This window comes from Lissotriton vulgaris, chromosome 12 (assembly GCF_964263255.1).
Source record: "Lissotriton vulgaris chromosome 12, aLisVul1.2, whole genome shotgun sequence".
In the NCBI taxonomy this organism is placed as follows: domain Eukaryota; kingdom Metazoa; phylum Chordata; class Amphibia; order Caudata; family Salamandridae; genus Lissotriton; species Lissotriton vulgaris.
The window spans coordinates 741,080,715-741,096,147 of record NC_141700.1 but is presented as its reverse complement, the minus strand read 5'-3'; the positions used below and the strand labels follow the sequence as shown (position 1 = coordinate 741,096,147).

The following is a 15,433-nucleotide window of genomic DNA, read 5'->3' as shown; positions in this document are numbered from 1 at the left end:
AACACCCCTAGCCCGCCAGTCTAGGACCAAGGAGATTTAGCCAGAGCTAGGCTGCCCGACCTAAGGTCATAAGAGAGAACATAAAATTCCAGTTTGTCCTGCAGAATTATGGGGCCAAGTTCATGCAACGCTTTATGCACCTAGCATAGAAGCTTAAACTTGTCTCTTTGTCTGATAGGCATCCAATGTAATTCTTTCAGACAGGTTGAGGCTGAACAGTACTTAGCTTTGTTGTGAACCAATTTAGCCGAAGCATTCTGAACAAACTGTAGGCGGGAAAAAAGATGGTCGGCCATCACAGCATACAGCACATTCCCATAGTCCAGATTGCTGGTCAGTAGGGCCTGGGTAATTGTTTTCCTCCAGTGTAAAGGGATCCACTTGAAGAGTCACCTGAGTAGTTTAAGTGTGGCAAAGCTTTTACCACAGAGAGCTCGGACTTGGTCCTGCATGTTTAGTGTATTATCTACCAGGATATCCCGGTTTTTCACTACACGTTTGGGCGTGGGCGCTGTGCCCAACGGCTGCGGCCACTAAGGTGTGTCCCAGGCTGAAAATGCACAGCCAAAGAGCAGTATTTTTGATCTGTCAGCATTTAATTTCAGGCAGTGTTCTGACAACCAGCAGTTGAGCAGTGGCTCAGATTGCTTTTGGTGGTCTCATAGTTCTCCTCAAATGCAATCAACAACTGGGTATCATCCACCTATGACCAGGTATTCAAACTCCATTTCCTACCAATTGTAGCCAGGGGGAATACATACGCGTTAAATAGGGATGGGCTGAGGGAGGCTCCCTGCCGGACACTGCATTTGATGGATTTAGGGTTAGAGGAAAAGGAGCCCATTCGTACTGATTGGGTTCTATTCAGCAAAAAAGAGTGGAACCATTGAAGGGTTTTAGAATAGAGAACCTTTGTTATGTAAGGTTTTTATTAGTTGGTCATGTGAAACTGTGTCCAAAGCTGCCAACAGATCCTAAAGGATCCGGGCGGCAGCTTTGCCCTGATTTAGTAGTAGTCTGATGTTATCTAGTGCAGCCAGCAGGGTGTCCTTGGTGTTATTGGGAGCCGTAAAGCCAGTCTGAGTAGGGTCCAATAGCTTGTTTACCTCAAAATAGTTGGTTTGTTGTCAGTTGATCAGTTTCTCAAAAACTTTGGACAGGTAGGGAAGTTGGAAGATTGGTCTATAGTTTTTTAAAATAAGAGACCTCTAAGCCAGCTATTTTTTGCCAAGGGAGATACAATAGCTAATTTCCAAGACTCGGGAACATGGTAGTATCTGGCTAAAGATTTGTGTGACGAAGGGGCAGATAACTGGTACACGACGAGAAAAGATCAAATGTGGACAGGGATCCAGAAGAGAGCCCGATTCGACCTCAGACATGGCTTGAGCAACTTGTTCCTCCATAAAAGAGACACATTTTCCAGGATGGGGTTCCAAGGATTCCCAGTCTGTGTCCTCAGGGGAGGGCTGTTTGTTAAACGTTGAGTAGATTTGAGTGATTGTGTCGGAAAAAAAGTTGCTAACATTCTTGCAGTTTCTGCCAATGGGGTCAGAGTTTGTGCCATACCCGCTGGTTTACAAAGCTCCTACACAATTTTGAATAGTTCTTTATTTGAGTTGCTGTTAGCTTCTATTTGTTCCAGGGAGTAAGCTTGCTTTGCTTGTTTAAGGGCTGTGTGATGTTTCCTTAATTTGTCTCCATAAGATAGTTTCGTGCTCAGATCTTTAATTGTTCTCCATTTATGTTATAGCGATTTACATTTTTCTTTTTGGAGCCTGAGCTTAGCAGAATACCACCTTTCAGAAGGTGATTTTCGTATAGACTTGTTAACTATCTTTGGGGCAAATACATCTAATGTCAAAGAAAATGCAGAGTTTAAGGTGTCAACCATTACCTAAACAGGGAGAGACCCTGAGAATGCCTGATCTCTCAGTGGAAAGTGTGATGCAAACAGTTCAGAGGTGATAACATTCCAAGGTCGCTTTAGCCCTGTCCGGGGGAGTACCTGAGAAGTTTTGCTGGCTGGCAAGGTGAAGGAAAAAGTATTAAATAATGGCCAGTCCAGTGGAGGGGCTTAATTTTGGCGATCTTTAAGGACTCAATGTTGCAAAATAAAAGGTCAAGGTTATGTCCAGCAATAGGAGTGGGTTCATTGACCCATTGTTTGAGTTGTAATATCCGTATATCGTCTCTTAGTTGCTTGCCCCTAGAATCACTCCTGTCTTCGTAAGGGATATTAAAGTCGCCTATGACTAAAAAGTGATTATGTTTTAAGCAGGAGGCAAATAGTTGGGCTAATAAGTTGTTGCTAAATTTGGTCTTGTAGCCTGGAGGGTTGTAAATGAACGCAACTCCAAGAGTTTTTTTATTCCCACTAGAGATTTGGAATGTAGGATTTCCTGGTCTCCTATGCAAAGTTACTAGTTCAGGGAGACAGGTAAAGAAGTCCTTAAAAATATTGCAAATCTCCCTTCTTTCCGCTCAATCTATCGCATTTTTGCAGATTATATCCTACAGGCATGGCTGAGGCAATATCAGGCAAGTTATTGTTGTCCAACCAAGTTTATGTAATGAAGACTAATTCTGGTCTTTTTCCTGTTATAAAATCCCAGATCTCCAAATTAAGTTTAGGCTGAGGTCCAGAGTTCAAGTAGATACAATTTAATAAGTACCTGGGCAAACTGCCTGTATCTGAAGGTCTTCGTTCTGTGCTGCCCAGTTTGCCCATTTGCACTTAAGGCAAGAGAATGGGCCCTCCGTTTTCTCTGGGGCTCTCTTGACACAGGTTGCAGCAGCCTGTGTGTGGGGGCTTTATCTATCTTAATAGGCGTCTTTCTGGTGGCAGACAAGCTAATCTCTGTCAATATACTCTACACCACAGCACTCTAAGCCACTGCATGCTATGCCACTTTACTCTACTCTGCTCCACTGTACTCTGTACCACTGTTCTATGCACCAATCTACTTTGCACCATTCTTCTCTGCCCCACTTTACACCATTCTACTCTATGCCACTGCACTCTATGTCACTGCACTTTATGACACTCTACTCTGCACTCTCTGCTACTGAACTCAACACCGCTCTACTCTGCACCACTGCACTCTACACCACTGCATGCTATGCCACTGCATGCATTGCCACTCTACATCATTGTGCTCTATGTCACTGCACTCAACACCACTATATTCTACTCTGAACCACTGTACTCTACACCACTGCTCTCTGTACCCCTCTACTCTGCACCACTCAAATCTGTACCACTCTACTGCACTCCACCCAATGCACTCTACACCACTTTGCTCAATGTCACTGCATTCCACACCTATGCACTCTAACCTGCACCATTCCCCTCTACCCGGAACCCCTCCACTCTATGCCACTACGTAACTCTACTCTAAAACAATCAACTCTATGTCATTGCACTCTACGCCACTGCACTCTATGCCACTACAGTCTACTCTGACCCACTCTACTCTATGCTTCTCCACTCTGTCACTGCACTCTACGCTAATGCATTCTACACCACTTCACTTAAAACCAATGCACTCCACGCCACTGCACTTTATGCCAATCCACTCTGCACCACTGTACTTTACCCCAATTCACTCTAGGACACTCTACTCCACTCTATGACACTAACATTTATGCAAAAAGAACAAATGGTGGATGGAATGTTGAACAATGCAAATATTCACCCCCAGTTGCAATGATCTGGGTTTAATCCATCATTCTTTTGCTCACTACGCCACCCCAGTTTGGACACAGCCATATTCAAATCAGCCTTGACCCTGCTGCTCATGGGAACAGTTCAGCCTGATCTGCCAAGCCATGTCCATCTTGGACCGGAAACAAGTACCCTGGGACCAGGTTCAGGGTATCACCCCTCATCAGCCAGGCTAGATTGAATGCAGTGGCACAGTCATCACAGGACCCATGTCTGTGAATACCCTTCACACTCTGGGTGAGAAAAGCAAAAAGAACAAACGATGGAAGGAATGATGAGGATTGCAAACATTCACCCCCAGTCACAAAGGTTTGGGTTTAATTTATTGTTCTTTTGCTCTGTATGCCACCCCAGTTTAGACCCAGCCATGAGCAAATCAGTCTTGACCCTGCTCCTTATGGGACCAGGCCATTTGACTGTCAAGTCAGGGCCTCCCTGGACCAGAAACAAGCATCCTGGGACCGGTTTTGGAGTATCACCCCTCATCAGCCAGCCAAGCTCAAACGGTTGCTCTCATTCTTTTAGACTTGAGCGCGGCATTTGACACTATATCGCACGAAAGGCTAATAATCACGCTAAGAAAAAATGTAATCTGTGGTATGGCACTTGAGTGGATCAGGTCTTTTCTGATACAACGGACGTTCCAAATTACATCTTCCTCAGCATGCTCCGGAATGTTTAATGCCCCACACGGAGTGCCCCAGGGCTCTATTCTGAGCCCACTGTTTTTTAATCTTTATCTTATACCTCTGGCCGACCTAGCGGACAGATCAGGACTTATCCTCATGACCTACGCCGATGACTCACAGATCATCTTCTCCTTGTCTGAATCCAGCCCTTCATCCCCGTCTCCCGTCAAACAAGGTCTCCAAAACATTCTCAGCTGGAAGACTAGAAACCAGTTGAAGCTAAATGGGGAAAAAACGGAGATCCTCCTTCTGGGGAAACAACAGGACCTGTGGAACCCCTCCCACTGGCCTTCCCAGATGGGAAATTTCCCAGCCCCAGCCACCCAGGTACACAATCTGGGGGTCATTGTGGATAGCTCCCTCTCCATGAAACAACAGGTCAGCAAAGTCGTCGGCCTATGTTTTACCATCATGAAGTGGCTGAGGAAAATCCTCTGGATGCTGCCTATCTCCACCCAAAAAAACGTTGTCAATGCCCTCATTACATCTCGGCTTGACTACGGTAACATCCTGTACCTAGGCTCAAATAAAGCTGTAGTACGGCAGCTGCAGCTTGTCCAGAACTCAGCTGCTAGGCTGCTGTGTAGAATTCCTAAAACCACCAGGGTCTCAAACCACCGACCTGACCTGCATTGGCTCAGGGTAGAAAACCGAATTAGATTTAAAGCCCTGAACTATATGTTCAGAATAAAAGCGGGCACTGCACCTGAATATCTACTAGCACTAGCCCATCCCTATACTCCTAAACGCAACCTATGGTCGCAATCAGCAGCCAACTTTTGTGTGCCTAGGTTCAAACTTGCAAGAATGGGAGGCAGATCCTTTTCTCATCTAGGACCAACCCTTTGGAACGCACTCCCTCCCTATATTCGCCAGGAGGAAAACCACGCTAGGTTCAGAAAGAACATCAAAACCTGGTTGTTCGAGCAATAACAAGAACGACCCTGCAAACCCTTGCCACTTTTCTGTGCTGTGTCTCGGCGCCGGGAAATCCTTTTTGGGTAGATGTTGAGCCTTACAAGTTTAAAAAATAAATAAATACATAAATAGCTTGAATTCAGTTGTGCAGTGAGCACAAGACCCATTTCTGGTCATACCCTTCCCACTTATGGCAACAAAATCAAAAAGAACAAATGATAGACGTAATGCTGAACAATACGAACATTCACCCCCAGTCACAAAGATCTAGGTTTAGTCCATCGCTCATTTGCTCACCACGCCACCCCAGTTAGGATCCAGCCAAATGCAAATCAGTCTTGACCTACTCCTCACGAGAACAGTTCAGCCTGAACTGCCAATCCCGGCCCTCCCTGGACCAGAAACACACATCCTGGGACCAGTTTCAGGGTATCACAACTTATCATTCAGGCTAGCTTGAATCCAGTGATGCAATGAGCCCAGGATCCATGTCTTAGCATACCCTTCCCATTTAGGGTGACAAAACCAAAAAAGAACAAATGATGGTCGGAATGCTCGTTTCCAGTCTAGGGAGGACGTGACCTGGCAGTTCAGGCTGGACTGTTCCCATGGGGAGCAGAGTCAAGACTGATTTGCATATGGTTGGGCCTAAACTGATCATACAAATCTAATTCAGAAATAGCCACGTTCTTTGGACCGTATTTACAATAATCTCATGTAAAATCTGTATGTAGCATAGCAATCAGTTAGGAGAGTGCTCACGAGTACAGTCCAGAGAACGTGGATATTTCTTAATTAGATTTGTATTGTCTACTCTCTGCATCCACCCTGAAAAAGATGATGCATAGGTTGCTATTAAACACAACACATGTTGGCTGAAAGTCTTATTTGTACGACTGCTGTACCAATTGAATACAGATGGAAATTTCCCCTTGGCTTGAATTAATGAAGTGGATTACATTGGACTAAAAGTTAACAACCCTTCGATTGGACATTGGAATGTGTTTGAACTTTGAGTGCTCAAAACTTTTGTTTATAGCTACTAACGCCCCAGCTTTTGGTGGGTTACATATGAGATTGTTAGGAGCACTAGTAACATATGATAAAATATGTTACTTTCTCCTATAAAAGTTGTAGAGCTCCCTGTTCTTCGGCCTGGCTACTAATTTCGTGTTGTTCTACTATAATTTGTTTTTTAATAGTTACCGCATCATGCAAGATTACCTTTGTGGCTACCCCATGCAGGATCACCAGGACTAATCAATTCAGTACATAAGACAATATTACCAGCAGTAATGTAAAAGAGGCTTAGTCAATTTTGACTACCCTCTACATGGGTAATATGTAACTGCCATTCAAGCATACTGGCACCAAAGTAATGATATTAGTAAAACATCTTCCCAGTGCCAAATCATCATCTATCAGTCAAATATCAGCTTTATGTAGATTTTGGAAATTCTGTACATTTTTTCTTTCCATACATCAGCGTAGGTGTTTCATCTTGAAGACACATTCTCAATTTTAGATCTACATACATTAATTCAACCAAGCACAAACTTCTAATTTAGTAAGCTAGGCTGCACTGCACGCAGGAGAAACATTTACAGATAGCTGGAGAACTACCAATAGCACATGAGCTACTCACTGGAGTAACCTAGCAGAGACAATTCATCTAGCTTGCTGTTTTCTAGCCAATCAAAAACTAGTGTTCATTCTGGTAATGAGTTTGTTTGATAATGGCAGATATGAACCTAGATAGACCTTTATATTAATTTTGATACTTTTCATTCGCATTCTGTATCAAACCTTTGGTATGTGTTTTACATACACTTTCACATCACCAATTCACATCTGTTTTATTTTCTTTTTAAATATATCTATATCTTGTTTTATCACTATTAACACTGATATAAAACACAGACAAATAATGTATTTCTGATGAAATGACAATAATACACCACCACACTGGAATCCATACACAAACAACAATACAATTAATTATTATAACATGATAACTTAGGAATCCATAGCAGAGTATGGAAGAGGAAATATGTAAGGCATTTTATGTTAATTGCTTTGTCCTTTTTCTCTGCCCATGAGGTATTCCTTTGTGTTCATTTCCGGCCTTAGTAAAATTATGTAGCATTTTGGCAAAAATATACAGAAAACCAGGGCAGAAGCTGAAGACAGGATAGCGAAAACCTCCATGGCCACCATGTACTTGCCCTTAGTGCTGAGGTAGGCAGGAATAAATGAGAGCCAGACACTAAGGAAGGCGAGCATGCTGAAGGTGATGAATTTTGCCTCATTGAAGCTGTCTGGGAGCTTCCTGGCTAAGAAGGCTACTATAAAACTAACGGAAGCCAGGGACCCAAGATAGCCCAGCATGAACCAGAAATCAATAGGCGATCCCTCGTTGCATTCAATGATTATTGTTCCAGGATGTGTGAGTATATTATATTGTGAGAAAGGAGGGGAGAGACTCAGCCAAGATACACAGATGAAAATTTGAATGAGTGTGCCACAAATGGTGACCACGTATGATAACTGTGGTCCAACCCATCTCCTTAAGTTACTGTTAGGTTTAGTAGCATTAAAGGCAATGACCACCATGATGGTCTTAGCCAAGATGCAGGATATACAAAGAGCAAAAATGATCCCAAAGGCAACCTGTCGCAGAAGACATTTCTCTGGAGTGGGAAATCCAATGAAAGCCAAAGAACAGAGAAAACACAAAGAAAGTGACAAGAGTAAAAGAAAGCTGAGTGAACGGTTGTTGGCCTTCACAATTGGAGTGTTTCTATTATGGACAAAGAGAAACAGCACTGCAGAAGGAATCAGTGAACATAAAATGCAGATGACTGCCAAGATGACTGCGAGAGTGTCTTGATAGGAGAGATACTCTGTCCTCTTTGGAATGCATAAATCCTGTTGGGCATTTGGCCACTGATCCCATGGACACTTTAAGCAATCAGCAGAGTCTGTAAGAAAGAATATAAAAGGCATTAGAAAGATATGTGTTCACCTATTTAATTATTAATGATATGTTGGTCTATTAGGTTTTGTAGAGTCTGGGGCTAGTTGTAGTAATATACTGTACGGTCGCAAACTCTCTGTTTACAACAGACTCCCACTAGGGATTTACCAAACTAACCCTAAGGTACGTAGCTTGGTTCATAACATTCTTTACTGGTTGAAATAATACTAGTTGCAAGTTGCAACCAATTTTTAGCAACCATTATTTAGAATATTAAACACCTATATTAGGTGCCTCATATATTATTGTGCCATAAGTGATGTACTCATTTTTTGAAAGTTCATATCCAGGTATATTGTGCATTCATTTGACGGAGACGTGTGACTTATTTCACCTAGCTACTTCTGATTCCTTCTATGTCTTTGATATATTGTTCTTATATGCCCTCTGAAACTCATTGAAATTGTGCATTTGAGACACTTTACACTAGTGTATTGCTGTCATTTCAACGGTCTTAGGCTGATTTTTCCCTCTCTACATTTGATAGTCTCTGTAGTAACTTAAAGGTAAAGATATGCCTGGAGTTTGCATTGAAATATGTCAGCAAATAACCACAAAGTTAGAACTGTGACAGTGTTTAGATCAGTTTGATTTTAATCTCTTATCCAACATTAATTCTCCTCTAGGGATGCACACTGTTCTCATATAACAAAACTGCAATTAGATGTGATGGAATGGAACAGCCACTGAAAGTCGACAGCTGTTACATTCTGCATAGTTGTGATTCCCCTGTCTTAGATAGAGTTGGAAAAGCCACTGCATTCCATCCCAACAGGATAACCACAGCTAGCTCCACTATCAGAAACCCCTAGCCAGTGTCCCATCCTCTACATAGATGCCAGGTTTTCAGTGAAAGAATAACTCCCTAAATTCATGTGTGCCTTCCAATGCAATTTATTTCTGTCCTCATCCACCTAGTAAGACATGATTGATTTGAACGGGAAATATGTAAAAATGTCTTTGGCACCCTCCTTTATGTCAGAACATTTCCATTTTATTGTCACCAGAAAGCCCCCGTTTTGCATGTTTTTAAAAAAACAGCAAAGACTGCAAACAGGCCAAGAGCTGCACTGCCTTTTTACTGAGAGATTTTAGGTGCATCGGTCGAAGCATTTTTGGCAAGGTATTGGTGAAGGTTTGCTGTCAAGCCAGTAATTGGTGGTAACTTCAATGCCAGAGAAGATTGACTCACCATCGACTATACTGTAAAAGCAGGCCTTGTCTGAAAATACTATAAACATACCTATATTATACCGAATAATGTCTTGGGTGACAGACATAAACTTAACAAGCTGGGCTTTCTAACTGTCTGGCTAGAGAGAATGCTAGCATTATGTAGCCAAAATCATGTACCTTGTTTAGGCAGGCATAATGAGGAGAAATGTTTTCGCTTTTCCTCTCTTTTCCTCTTTGTATGTGTGCCGCATTCTGCAGCACACACATAAAGAAGGATGATCCTTAAAGCAACTATGCTGAGTACAATACAGACACCTTTGTACTATGGTGCAATGGTGCCTTTGTTGGAGCACGGCAGCCAGAAGTGAGCCAAGACAGTGAAAGAGCAGAACTGCACCACTTCAAACTAACCATGGCTCAGTTCTCCTCTCATCTGTTCACACAACAAAGCACTGCAACTTTACTGGCAGCACTGGATTGTGTCAGCTCTTTGTAAATATGCTCCTAAATTCAACATCAGTGATCACAGGCACTAGATGAGAATGTTTTTATTCTTTGCTGTATATGGCTGCCTGACTCTTGCTTCTCAGTGCCATTTAGTGTCCTTCCCACCACATCTGTTCCTCTGTAGTTGTAGCACCATGATGCCTGTGGACATCAGTTTGCCTTCTACAAATAAATATATCAGTACATTTGCAATAAGTGCCTAGTGATAATGAGGCAATCTGCTATTTATAAATGAAGATAGGAAAGGGGAAAGAGATATGTCTTAATAGAAGGGAATATTAGAATGTTTTAAAGTGGAAATTCAGAGGTGGTGATAAGAAGAAATATCCAAAAGGAAATGATGGAGCAGTTCAGTAGGCAGTAAAGATTGTAATGAGAAATCTGAAAGAAGGTAACACTGGGGAGAATGAGGTGATGTGGTCATTTTCAGAAGATGTTGGCAGATCATTTATGGTAACAAGAGGAAATGTTAAAGAAAAAGTATTTCAATGAAAAAAGCACAGAGCCGACTTCTTCCAGACGAATGCGCATGCGCGGGCGCCCGCACATGCTCATTCGTCTTGAAGAAATCGGCGTGACAGCAGGAAGAGGGAGCCCCTGGATGCTGCATGCCAGGTAAGTCATTTTTCATTACTTTTACAGTGTTTAGCATTAATATTAGCCATGTAGAAGAGGGCGGGAGGGAGGCGTCCGGCGCGTAGTGGTGCTACGCGAAGTGTGTGGGTGGGCGTAGCTTCCACCCTACTTCACGGAGCTCGCGTAGCTCCACTACGGACTTTATGCCCACCCCTAGTTTTTGGTCTGGTGCTCTGGGGCCCTTGATGGTTTCTGTCCCTTGTTTCTCTGGGGCGGGCGTGGTTCTTTGTCTTGGCCTTTCAGTGGATGGAGTTGGGGCTCACTTTGGATGTTTACTGGTGGTTGTCCTTTGCCATCCGGGCCAGTTAGTTGTCTGTCTGTTTGGTTTGACATTTTACCCTTCCTTGTTTGGGCTGGTTGGTACGGTGTCCAGTGACACTCATCCCGGTTGTGGCATCTGTAGTAAGTGGTGGCTGGTCATTGCCCGTGTTGCTAGGCTTTTCTATGGTGGCAGGTGAGTTTGCAACAAAATATATGGAAGGTTCCCCTGGTAATAGACACAGGTAGGGGTAGAGTACTGCAAAAAACAGGAAAAAGCCTGTGGTTTGTGGTGAACTCAATAGGGTCAGGAATGCTGACTGGAACTAAGTTATACTAGGGCAAAACTAATTTCGAAAGGTCCTTAAGTAATCACAACATGATATAGTAGTAATGTGAATATCAAGCACCGTCCATTTATATACCTCCACAAGACATTATAATTAATAATCAAAGTATAACAGGTAAACACACAACAGTAAAATTGAAAGGTATGAACACAATTTATTAAAATGCCTCCCTGTCAGGGTTACAATCTAAATAAAATCCAGTAAAATATTCACGAAAGTGAAATAAATCTAAAAAAAGGGTCAAAGTACAAAGGTCGACGCTGCGTTTCCGTGTTCGTTTATATTGTTTACACCTTCTTCAGGACACTTTGACGGTTCAAAATTAATCTAGGAATTGAGAAAACATTTTTTAGATATATATTCATTCAACACATGATCATTCATCTCTATACAGTGTTTACTATCCTAACCGATCTACATTACAACGTATATTGTATTGTATTATACCTGTTATCTAAAAAGGACGTGCTTATGTAAGGACCTCTTATAGCTCTCAAACTTGGCAAATACTAACGAGCTCTATTCTATACACCTTTTGATGGTGAAGTGTGAATCTTTATATTTCAAGGAAAAATTATCTCAATTACAGTGAGAGGGAATACCTGATATTTTTTTAAGTTTCTCTTTTAAACATTAAGAAGACTTCTAAATCAACCGGATATCTGTGAATCATCAGTTCCTTCAATTTGCACTGTGACCTTAATGGGGGAAATTAACAGAATATTTTATGAACCGTATGCTTTGGTCTATGTTTTATTTGTGCAGTTTTGTATGGTTTTTACTCGAAAGTTACCTGTTTTCAATTCAAGGTACAAAGTAAAGAAACAACGGAGGAGCCACCGGACTTCTCTCTCAGTTAGAGTCTATGTGATGCAGTCTTGGGTCCTTTTTTGAATTTAAGATCCCTGCGGATTAAGACATATATATGTAGTAGGACTCCATGCTAAGTCTTCCTTTAAGAAGAACATAAAGGTGTCATTCACTTACCACAGCTATATATCCTTTTTCAAACGCTGTGTTTGTTTGGTTGATAGTGCTTTATCACCTGTTTGGATAAAGCGAGCGTATTTAAGTATCATGCTGGACAGAATGGACTTATTAAGGTTTATAAAAACTTGTGCTATTTACCCAAAGTTTATTGGCAGATATATGGCTTAATGTTAGGGACATGTTATCTTTTCAGGTAATATCAGGTATTCCCTCTCACTGTAATTGAGACAATTTTTCCTTGAAATATAAAGATTCACACTTCACCATCAAAAGGTGTATAGAATAGAGCTCGTTAGTATTTGCCAAGTTTGAGAGCTATAAGAGGTCCTTACATAAGCACGTCCTTTTTAGATAACAGGTATAATACAATACACTATACGTTGTAATGTAGATCGGTTAGGATAGTAAACACTGTATAGAGATGAATGATCATGTGTTGAATGAATATATATATAAAAAATGTTTTCTCAATTCCTAGATTAATTTTGAACCGTCAAAGTGTCCTGAAGAAGGTGTAAACAATATAAACGAACACCCAAACGCAGCGTCGACCTTTGTACTTTGACCCTTTTTTTAGATTTATTTCACTTTCGTGAATATTTTACTGGATTTTAATAAATTGTGTTTATACCTTTCAATTTTACTGTTGTGTGTTTACCTGTTATACTTTGATTATTAATTATAATGTCTTGTGGAGGTATATAAATGGACAGTGCTTGATATTCACATTACTACTATATCATGTTGTGATTACTTAAGGACCTTTCGAAATTAGTTTTGCCCTAGTATAACTTAGTTCCAGTCAGCATTCCTGACCCTATTGAGTTCACCACAAACCACAGGTTTTTTCCTTTTTTGGCAGGTGAGTTTGTCCATCTTCGTTGCTGTTTTCCACCTTCGGTCGACCCCCAGTTTTGTAGTTGGTTGCCTGTTTGGTTTTGGGTTCCCATGGTCTTGTGGCCTTGGGGGTTTTCTCACCCCTCTCGTGGTCAACTCGGTTTTCTGGGCCCTGGTCCTGTTTTGGATCTGGTGATGTCTGCCCCTCGGGGTGTCTTTCCTTGGATGGGGCCATGTGGTTGGACTCTTTCCTGGTGGGGTGTTGTGCTTTGCTGGGTTCTGGCCTCTGACTTTCGCCCTGTTTTTTGCATTTATTGGGGGTTTTGTGCTTCAGGCCACATAGTCAGCTGGTTGGTCATCGGGCAGCCGGTGTTCTGGTTCTTGCCCAGCCCGCCTCAGTCTGGACGCAGTGTTACCATTGTTAAGCAGGGTTCTGGTGGTCGTGTCCCGGTGTTCCCAGCACTCTTTTGTGGGTTCCTCAGTCTTGCCCTGTAGGCCCATGGCTGGTCCTCTGTCTTTGGGACTAGGCCCTGTTGGAAGCCCTTTTCCTCCTTTTTTTGGCTGGTCTGCTATGGTCTCCCCGGTGGTAGTTGGGTTGGTCTGGTTGTTGCCCCTGTTGCTCTTAGTTCTGTTGTGTGGCATTTAGAGCTCCCAGTGAATTTTCCCGATTCATGTCCTTATACATGTACAATTCACATTGCCCTTATATAGGCATAGAAATCAATCCCTTATTTAGGCATAGCCCATGCTACCCAAATACAGGCATGGCTACGTCCACCCATACCAAACGTCACAACGATTTCTTGGAAAACCAGCTTAAGCAGTCAGGGAACTTCCCCTTGCTTGAATATTGATTTATCCAAGAACTCATGTACTTTGCAAAGAACAACTATTCCCTAGGGGTTCTTTCCTGATGTTCATATGCCCGATTTTACTTCAAACTATGGCATTCCTAAACATCTTCAAGTTATAAATATAACTTCACTTGCTATAGCAAACTACGGTGGTTCGGAGCAGTTCGACTATCTACTTGCCTGACGCAGCTCGCTACAGCAAGTGCCGAAGGAAGCCGACTCTCCAGCTGACGCACTGATCAAGAGGCTGCTCTTCTCCTGCCGAGAATCCAGCTTCAGTTTTTCCAAGCTCCCCTTGCGGGGTGTTGGGAAATCGAGTCCCGAGACTGAGATATCAGACCTCCTTCATTCTAAACGAAGGTATGCAGCTGATTAGAACCTTGAGAAACCTTTGGTAGATTTCTTGGAAAATAAAAATAAAACCTATGCTACACAATACTTACTTCTTCCCTCGTACTAGACTTAGGTTGGGTATTTTGGGGTAGGCGTATTTTAGAAGCACCAGTTGAGTATTTTTAGTCAATGTTATTTATGTATGTATTTTTATATGGCTTAGAAATCATGCAATGCTCTTACAGTATTATTTCAAATTTTTGTTTACGCTGTACTCATTATACTTAGCAGTCTGCCTAACAATTGTAGCAGTTCACTTCTCTTGTATGAGAAAGAAGACTGTTCAATAAACCTTTTTATTGAAAATGCCTGTCTCTCTATTTCTCTACAAACTCTGTTGAAACGAAGCATGAACGATTGACTGAGTGAAATGCTTATCTATTGTTTCTGCGACTCTCAGAGATATATTCTTATTCTTGGGAAACAAAGTTGTTATGTTTATGTGGTTGCCCGAAACTAATCCCTTCTTGTTGAATTCGAGAAAGTTTATTGTGACCTCTGAGCTAGCTGGCACTCACTATTAGGTTTAGTATATTCGATAGAGACCAAGTCAACCTAAGTCCACCTAAGTCCTACGTCTAATCTATAGGATATATTATTCCAATGCGCAGAGCCTATTGGGAATATAGGAACTACACTACAGTTCCAGGTAGGGGCATGGGTGCTTTGCTCTTCTCCTGCTTCCCCTCAGCTCTCTTCTGCATTTGGTTGTGCGACCTTTCTTCCGTTGTAAACTTTGGACTGTTCTCAGTAGGCTATGCTGCCGTGTTCCAGGGGCTGCTTGGGGGTGCTGGGGGTGGCAGCTGTCTGGCCCTGTGGGCATCCTTGTGGGTTTTTCATGCCCTGTGGGGCACTCGGCCTGTTCTTGTCCTCCTGGTGCCTGTTGCTCTGCTGGTGTGGTTGCTTCTGCTTTCGTTTCCCTTCTGGGGGCTTGGCCTTTGGGGATGTGCCTCCTTTCCGGCCTTGGTTTTTGTGGAAATGTTTCACTGTTAATTACGGGATGGCTGCGCGGTAGACATACACACTGGCACACAAAAGTGTAGAAAAATGTGTACTGAATG

The 15,433-nt window shown here is 42.3% G+C and overlaps 1 protein-coding gene across 1 annotated transcript in view; it reads right to left on the bottom strand.

Moving 5' to 3' along the window:
• Positions 1-7,401: 7,401 nt before the first annotated feature.
• LOC147678514 (extracellular calcium-sensing receptor-like) overlaps positions 7,402-15,433 on the bottom strand; it is a 62,279-nt gene continuing 54,247 nt past the window's right edge. Inside the window, exon 6 of the mRNA XM_086945661.1 lies at positions 7,402-8,315. Coding sequence (XP_086801787.1) covers positions 7,402-8,315 — 914 coding nt within the window. The remainder of the gene's footprint in view (positions 8,316-15,433) is intronic.